At 43.6% G+C, this 8,692-nt stretch overlaps 1 protein-coding gene across 1 annotated transcript; it reads left to right on the top strand.

The window, feature by feature from the left end:
* The first annotated feature begins 4,903 nt into the window (after nt 1-4,903).
* BTG1 (BTG anti-proliferation factor 1) lies at nt 4,904-7,595 on the top strand. The gene is made up of 2 exons (XM_060025352.1): nt 4,904-5,372; nt 6,284-7,595. Exons 1-2 carry the CDS (start codon nt 5,225-5,227, stop codon nt 6,649-6,651), a joined length of 516 nt encoding a protein of 171 aa, XP_059881335.1. The 5' UTR covers nt 4,904-5,224; the 3' UTR covers nt 6,652-7,595.
* Nucleotides 7,596-8,692: the final 1,097 nt, after the last annotated feature.

The following is an 8,692-nucleotide window of genomic DNA, read 5'->3' as shown; positions in this document are numbered from 1 at the left end:
TCTGCAACAAGACAAGCCACCACCATGAGAAGCCCGCGTACCATAACAAAGAGTAACCCCCGCTACCCCCCTCTCTCTGCAACTAGAGAAAGCCTGTGCTCAGCAATGAAGACCCAACACAGCCAAAAATAAATAAATTAAAAAAAAATACAAAATAACCCTGACACTTTCTTAGCAATGATGCAGGAAGCCTGGATCACAGGGATGAAGCGGGAGACTGGAGTTTAGGAAGGACACCTCTTGAGCAACTTCAGGATAGAATGGCAATGTGAGAGAGCGGCACACAAGCAAATGACACGCATAGGTAACCTGATGTAAAAATACTAAAATGTGTCTACATAATAACATGTGGGGAAACAAAACAAGAAACATTAAATGGGCACAATGTGGACACTACCACAGTATTTCTTAAGCAGCATATCCAAGTCACTTTGGTCTCCATTTCATTTGCTTTGGAAATGCAGCCTAAAACAACGTTTATCTACAAAAACTATTTATGCAATAATCTAACACTTATGGCAGCCAGGAAGACAGTGCCATAGAGTTGAGTTACTTATCTTTTTAAATATTGACTGTCCGATTTTAAGCAGCAACAACTCTGTGTGATTCGTCACCTGACAAATTGCAAGTCATGTGGGTTTTTTTGTTGTTTGTTTTTTGTGGGTTTTGTGTGTTTTCTTTTGCAAGTAATGGTTTTGATGGACTCATTTGTATTTAGATGTCTATTTAACATCAGTCAACAGCATTTACTATGTGTTGGCCTGTTTCTTAGGCATTGGGTGTACAACAGTGAGTGACAGGGACTTCTCTGGTGGTCCAGTGGGTAAGACTCCGTGCTCCCAATGCAGGGGGCCCAGGTTTGATCCCTGGTTGGGGAACTAGATCCTACATGCCGCAACAAAGATCCTATGTGCCACAACTAAGACCCCGTGCAACTAAAATAAATAAATAAATTTTTTTTTTTTTAAATAATGAATGACAGAAGATGCCTGCTCTGTAAGAATTTACAGACTAGAAAGGAAGAGGGTCTAGTAAACATAGTAAATCTAGTATGTCTGATCAGTACCAGGGCCAGGACAAGGGGAAGCAGAATACTGTAGTTACTCAAGTCCAGAGAGTCAGGGAAGGCTTCTTAGAGGATGAGCAGAAATTAGCTAGGGAAAAAAAAAAAAGGGAGGAGGTATTCCAGGCGGTGGGAATAGCATATACAATGAATAGTTTATGCTATTAAGCTATTATTAGCTTAATTTAGTGCTATCGTGTTCATAGATTAATAGTTTAGATGAGTTCCCAATAATGAAATGCAAAAGGTGACATTTAACGACTTAAAATTTATTCAATTCAAAAGGCCATGCTTTATTCTGATATGCATACCTTTCCTACTTTGGGGATATTATAATGTCATGTTTTCCCCAAAATGATAGTGACAGCAGATGATAAGGTAATTCTTTAAAAAACATCTTTGGCAAAATAAAAGATTTTCAAACTGTGTTGATCCCTAAGTTTTACTAGTCTATGAAATAGAAAAAGAAGTTCATTCCCTCACCCTATGTAAATGGTTTTTTTCCTTCTTCTCTCCTTCTTTTTGGTTAAATAACACAATTACTCAAAAAGTCTACAGATTTGGATTTGTTAGTCCAAAGCAAACTGTTCTAGTAACATTTGAGCTGAGGGATGGGAATATCATGCCCAGCCCTTTGAGGATTCTAGTTAGTTGCCTGATAGTTTCCTCTATAGAAAGTACTTTCTGAGCTCTTAAGCACTCCAAAGACCTGACATTTGTTACTTGCAAATTTATTTTGAAACCCAGGTTCATTTTCTGGATTGTTTTGACATATTTCCTAAGATTTTTTTTTTAGTGCTTTGATTGAAAATTTTCTAGGTTTTAGAAATTAATTAGATAATTATCAAATTGCCTGATGACAATATATATAAGCTGGCTTATATAGATATATAAGCTTATATATATATAAAGATATAGATATATGTATTTGAGTGTTTACTTAGTGCTGGAGACAGTGCTAAATAATCTCTAGTTATTCCACGTAGTCTTCACAACAACCTTTATAATTTTTAGATTACAAAGCAGAGAGGTTAAATAACTTGCCTAAGGACACAGAGTCAAGAGATGGGTTTGTAAATAGTTGGGAGTGCCCTGTAGTTTAGCATATCAACAAGATGAGAAAGTGCCTTTATAAACTCAAAAGCTGTCAAGAAACACCTCCTTGTTTCTTGGATGGGAAGAGCCTTACTAAACTTCTGGAACAACATTACTAAACATATATGTATGGATTTGAAAACCATTAGCAATTAACATTGTACACTATCTAAAGCTTACATTTAGGACCAGTATGTATTTCCTTTTTTTTTTTTTCTCCTTGAGTACTCCCTAGATCCTCTCGGGGTAAAAGAGGAATGTCTTAAATCCACTTGTCTGTTAAAGGAAAGATTTAAAATGGTAAACACACACATACAATAAAAAACAGTGGGAGGAAAAACCCTTCAAGAATATGTGAGTTAAACTTTCTGTTAACTCTATTCAGCTGAATTTCAGAAGCATTCAGAAAGGGTCCAGCTGCTGCCTGGGAAGGCAGTTAAAACTAGTGGACATTTCAGGGCTTCCCTGGTGGCGCAGTGGTTGCGAGTCCGTCTGCCGATACAGGGGACACGGGTTCGTGCCCCGGTCCGGGAAGATCCCATATGCCGCGGAGCGGCTAGGCCCGTGAGCCATGGCCACTGAGCCTGCGCGTCCGGAGCCTGTGCTCCGCAACGGGAGAGGCAACAACAGTGAGAGGCCCGCATACTGCAAAAAAAAAAAAAAAAGTAGTGGACATTTCATAATGTATGCAAATGTTAAGTCATTACATAGTACACCTGAAACTAACATGATATATATCAAATATATTTCAATGAAAGAAAAAAAAGTAGTGGAGAAAACATGAGCTGGGAGACAGGTCTGAGTTCAGATCCAAGCATTTTGTTATCTTCATTATTTCTATTTTGTAGATGAGTCAATTTAAGCTCAGAATTAGTGGGAGTCCATGTTGGAGACAAGGCTTGAAGGAGAAAAACTTTCACCTGATTTCTAATGTAATGCTCAAATGACTGATGATGTAAGGAAAATGAACAGAGCAGGTGATTAAGGGTGGGTGGGGTTTAGAGGGATATCAGAAAATCTTGTTCTAGGGCTATGGTAATTTTAAAGATTTACTTGTTTCCCTATCTCCTTTTTGAGTAGTGAAAGGTTTCAGATCCCTAGTGAAGTAATTAGCATGACGTTTATTTTTAAGCACAGTTATATCTGAAAAGTCCTAGAAGGAAACAAATGTACCTATTTCCCATTATTTTTGATGCATTGATGCATTTAATCAAAGAAAATAATTTCACAAGTCAATGCTTTTAAAGAATTTATTTTTATTATCCTTTAAAGTATTTATTTCACATGTAACTACCTAATTACTGTGTATGAATGAAAAAATAATCTAGAAGTTATTCTTTCAAGCCCCGTTTTACGTATTTCATTTAAACAACAAAATTTTTTCTCCTGCTGCTTTATAGTAAATTCTACTTTCCCTTCATTTCTATACCCTTTGGCTCAGTACTGTGTTTTGCAATATTGATGACCAAGTAAGCTCAGGATATTTATTTCCATCTGGCAGAGTTCAGCTTCTGCCTCTTGTTTGCTTTCTCCATCTGCCCACCCAGCTCACCATCTTTTTTTTTTTTCTTCCTCCTTAATGGAGTTCGGGTTAACCCTCTCGCAGGCCTAATCCTTTTAGCAGGCTTGCGCCTTCGTATTTTTTTTTCCCCTAGTTTTGCAAGTAGGACTTCAAGTAAACTTAAATGTCTGTGCCTAATACTTTCACAACCTTCACATTTTACCTTTTTTTTGTTTTTATAAAGAACAGCAGAACGCTAAGGCTCCGATAGTTACTTGGATTAGAAAAAAAGGAAACAACCTTCGGTTTTGCGCGTAAACGGTGTAAAATGCATTACATAGATTTTTTTCTTTTTACAGACTAAACTTATTACGGTTGCCATACTTCTCTTCAGTAACAGGCTTTCTTACCAGTTTTAACCTGGATTCAGTAAGGTCTCCACTCTGACTCCTGAAGTTACTGAAACAGCAACCACAAAAGGCTTACTAACCTTTTATTTATTTATTTTGCAATTAAACTTTGACAAAGACATCCCCCAATCCTCCCTAAGGGTGGAGCATAAACGGCTCTGTGGCGTCGGCTGCACGTTTGCGAGGGGAACTCGGCTCCGAAGGCTGCAGGATGCCCCGCGAGAGCCGGTTCTCCCTCCTTTTCTCCGCACTCCCTGTATCCTCAACACTTGTACCCGCATCCCGCTGCCCCGTACGCTCTTCCGGCCTTTGGAACCAGCCACACAGACTCGGCATGGGGACGGGATGTAAACACCGAGTACAGCTAGCGGCCGGTGCCGTGCAGGCCGATCCGTGCCGCCGGCGCGGGTGTAGACAGCCTGAGCCGGGCGGCTTTTATCTGCACAGCATTAAGCCTCCTTGCAGGCGAGCCTGGGCAGCGCACTCCTTCAGAAGACGCGCTGGCGCGGCGCCTAGACTTGCTGAAGCGAGAAGGAGGGGCGAGGGCTGGGGGCGGGGCTTTCACACGCGCACCCTGTTTCCTCCGTCCCCCGCCACTGCTCCCCCTTCTCCGGCTGCCACTCGGGGGTTTATTTGTTTACAAGCGGATTACGTCAGCTCCTCCCTCTCTTCCCGGTCTATGGGCCCGCCCCCTGGCCCCTTTTTCCCGCCCCCTCCGGCTCCGAATCTGCTTGCGTCACAATGGTGCGATCTCCGGAATGGCTGGAGTCGGCCGTCACGCTCCCGCCACGCCACTTCCTTTCCGCGGCGCTATAAAAAGTGATGCACGGCCTCTGCTTCTCTTTGCCGGTCTAAGCTGGAAATGCAATTGTTTGAACCTTCGGAGGCTGCGGAGCTGGAGGCGGAGGCGGCTGGGGAGGTCCGAGCGATGTGACGAGGTCGTCGTCGCTCATCTTTTCCTCTCTCCTGCCGCCTCCTACCTCAAAAATAACTTTTTTACTATAAAGAAAGGAGAAAAAAAGTAGCCGTTCGCGCCTCACGCCCTCTCTCTCTCTCAGCCCTCTGACCTGTGAGGGAGCCCGGGGTGGCCGCTCCGCCGTCGGGGTCGCGCCGCCGAGCCCCGGCCGCCCCGGGCCGCCCCCGCCCGCCGCCCCCATGCATCCCTTCTACACCCGGGCCGCCACCATGATAGGCGAGATCGCCGCCGCCGTGTCGTTCATCTCCAAGTTCCTCCGCACCAAGGGGCTCACGAGCGAGCGACAGCTGCAGACCTTCAGCCAGAGCCTGCAGGAGCTGCTGGCAGGTGAGCAGACCACGGCGGGAGGGCGATGGGCGCCGGGGAACGCCGCCGCACATCCCCGGGCCGAGCCGTCGGGGCCGCGGGAGTCTCGGTGGCGCCGCGCTCGGGTCCGGCCGCGGGACGGTGGGTGTCGCGCTGGGCGGTCGCTAACGGCGGGTCCCGAGGAGGGTTTGGGGGCTGGGCCGAGGGCGCTCCCTCCTCCCCCCACGGCTGGCAAACCGAGGGGAGAAGAAAATAGACGCACAACAAAGAAACTAAAGCCGACCGAGTCTGGAGCTGTGGTCTTCGGACGGTCCGCGGGTTTGGGGGACAAAGGAGCCGCGGGGCTGGGGTTGGTTCGACGCCCCCTTTCCCCAATCCCGTCCAACCGTTGCGGGCTCGGCGGCCCGGCCCCGGGGTGGGAAAGCGCGCCGCTGCCCCGAAGCCAGCCCGGGACGGACGTGCCGTCTCCCCCCTTCTCCTACCCCTTCCCATTAATCATCGGATTTGTCACCGGTGCAATTACAGCCCTGCCCAGAGCGTGGTTTAGGGTTGGTTGTTTTACTTCCCTTCGGGGTTAACAGTCTGGTGGCGCTTCTCTCCTCCAAAGCTGTAAACCCCATTGTGTGCGTCTGGGGTGGGGTGGGGAAAGTAAACAGGCTCCTGGCTGGCGGAGGCTGCGCGCCTGATTCCCGTTTTGGCGGCCCAACCGGTTGGTTCCCGGAGATTGTTTTGTCCCGTACTACTGCTATTTCTAAAACCCGGCCCGCGTTTCCCATCCCCGCACACGCACAGCCGCGAACGCGATGCTGGGCATTTAAAAAAGTTGATAGTTCGCATTTTCACTCCAAGGAGCCAGCGGAAGAAGGAAACTACGGCGGGAACCAGCAGTAACGGTGTCTAAGCATTGTTTTCTCTGTTCTTTTCTTCTATAGAACATTATAAACATCACTGGTTCCCAGAAAAGCCCTGCAAGGGATCAGGTTACCGCTGTATTCGCATCAACCATAAAATGGATCCTCTGATTGGACAGGCAGCACAGCGGATTGGACTGAGCAGTCAGGAGCTGTTCAGGCTTCTCCCAAGTGAACTCACACTCTGGGTTGATCCTTACGAAGTGTCCTACAGAATTGGAGAGGATGGCTCCATCTGTGTGCTGTACGAAGCCTCACCAGCAGGAGGTAGCACCCAAAACAGCACCAACGTGCAAATGGTAGACAGCAGAATCAGCTGTAAGGAGGAACTTCTCTTGGGCAGAACAAGCCCTTCCAAAAACTACAATATGATGACTGTATCAGGTTAAGATATAGTCTATGGATGCATCATCTTATAATGGATGGATAAATTTGATTTTTGCTTTGGGTGGGCTCCTCTTGGGGATGGATTATGGAATTTAAACCATGTCACAGCTGTGAAGATCTGGCACAAGATAGAGTGGTAAAAAAAATTTTTAAGTGACAGTGCCATAGTTTGGACAGTACCTTTCAATGATTTAATAGCCTGTGAGTCCAAGTAAATGATCACCTTATTTGCTAGGGAGTGAAGTCCTAGGGTGGTTTTAGTTTCTCCCAGACATGATACCTAAATTTTTACATCAGTCCCTTTAACGCAAATCTGTGTTTCAAAGAACCTTTCTCTGCAGTAGAACTTGCAGAGAAAATTTGCACTATGACACTTAAAGTTGTTATCCTTTCTGGCAGCTCAATAGGAAAGCTCAACATTTTAAACATGGTAGTACTGGAAATTTTATGACAAGATTTTTACCTAGCACTTAAATATGTATAAATGTACATAAGACAAACTAGTAAGCATGACCTGGGGAAATGGTCAGACCTTGTATTATGTTTTTGGCCTTGAAAGTAGCAAGTGACCAGAATCTGCCTTGGCAACAGGCTTTAAAAAAGACCGTTAAAAAGACACTGTCTCAACTGTGGTGTTAGCACCAGCCAGCTCTCTGTACATTTGCTAGCTTGTAGTTTTCTAAGACTGAGTAAACTTCTTATTTTTAGAAAGTGGAGGTCTGGTTTGTAACTTTCCTTGTACTTAATTGGGTAAAAAGTCTTTTCCACAAACCACCATCTATTTTGTGAACTTTGTTAGTCATCTTTTATTTGGTAAATTATGAACTGGTGTAAATTTGTACAGTTCATGTATATTGATTGTGGCAAAGTTGTACAGATTTCTATATTTTGGATGAGAAATTTTTCTTCTCTCTATAATAAATTGTTTCTTATCTTGGCATTTTAATTAATCTCTTGTCATGATTACAGAGGTTCAGCTAAAAGAAATATATTTCTCAGAAGACTTAGTTTCTGTAAGCCATGTGAATGTCAGTTGCACACTGGTCATGCTGAAAAACATTTGATAAGGAGTGAAGATGATCTGTGTATACATATTTAGGTGTTGGAAGATAAACACAGGGGTAACATGATTTTTCAAAAGTTCTAAAGTGAAAACATGGACACATTCCCAGGCTAATGAAATGAGGATAAGAGACAAAGGTAACATCAACCAAAAAGAATGATACTCAAAGGATTACATTTCACTGCTTCCCTGTTGAAGTGAAGATATAAATGTTCTATTCTGGCCCACCTTTGAAAAACAGTTATTTTGCCCCATGGATTCCTTGTTCAATTAGAAAACCCTGGGGCAGGTGACCCGTAGCCTTAACCACCAGGCTATAATCACTGCACAGAGATTGGTTGCTTTTTGCCTTTCGTCAGCTGCAAGATTTACATAAAAATCACTTAAGCTGGAATTCAACAAAAGGTATGTTTGAATTTTTATTCTGAAATTGAAATGCTGAGTTTTTGATTCCTCATTTTCAGACTTATTTCAGATAAGTACTAAGAACCTAAATGAAACAAATGAACGTTGAATGCTGGAGTGTAGGTTACTCCACTACCCCATATGATAACGCTTGTTTTTAATTCTTTGGCTGTAGGAGGACAACATGGTTTTTCAGTGAAAATTAAAAATGGAAAATTTTGTTTTTCTCTACACAAGTAACGTATTAACATATAGTGACTTTTGGGGGGTATTCATGTAAACATGTTCACACTGGAAATATGCAATCTAGGTTACTTGAAATCAGTAGTTCCAAATAAATTTGGAAATTGATTTCTCCCTGTAAGATTAAATTCTGATTTTGTAGCCACAGGAATACACAGCTAAACAAGCAGGTGTTTAGAATACAAAGGATGTTTGTGTACTTTATTGGCAGGCGGTCCTTGAGAGTTTGAATTATAACCACAACACATGGACTACCCTTGCCACTTACATAAATGGTTTTATTTTTCAGTCTGTTTTTTGGAATTCCCCCCCCCCACCTCCTCCAGTTTTTC

Source organism: Delphinus delphis, chromosome 11 (assembly GCF_949987515.2).
Source record: "Delphinus delphis chromosome 11, mDelDel1.2, whole genome shotgun sequence".
NCBI classification, from domain to species: Eukaryota; Metazoa; Chordata; class Mammalia; order Artiodactyla; family Delphinidae; genus Delphinus; species Delphinus delphis.
Note: the sequence above shows the minus strand (reverse complement) of the source record. Positions and strands in the feature narration are given on the sequence as shown.

Bases quoted from the DNA above. Each gene is read 5' to 3' on its own strand.
- BTG1 (XM_060025352.1), top strand. From the start codon at position 5,225: ATGCATCCCTTCTACACCCGGGCCGCCACCATGATAGGCGAGATCGCC. The intron at 5,373-6,283 runs GTGAGCAGACCA...TTTCTTCTATAG, and splicing joins CCTGCAGGAGCTGCTGGCAG to AACATTATAAACATCACTGG.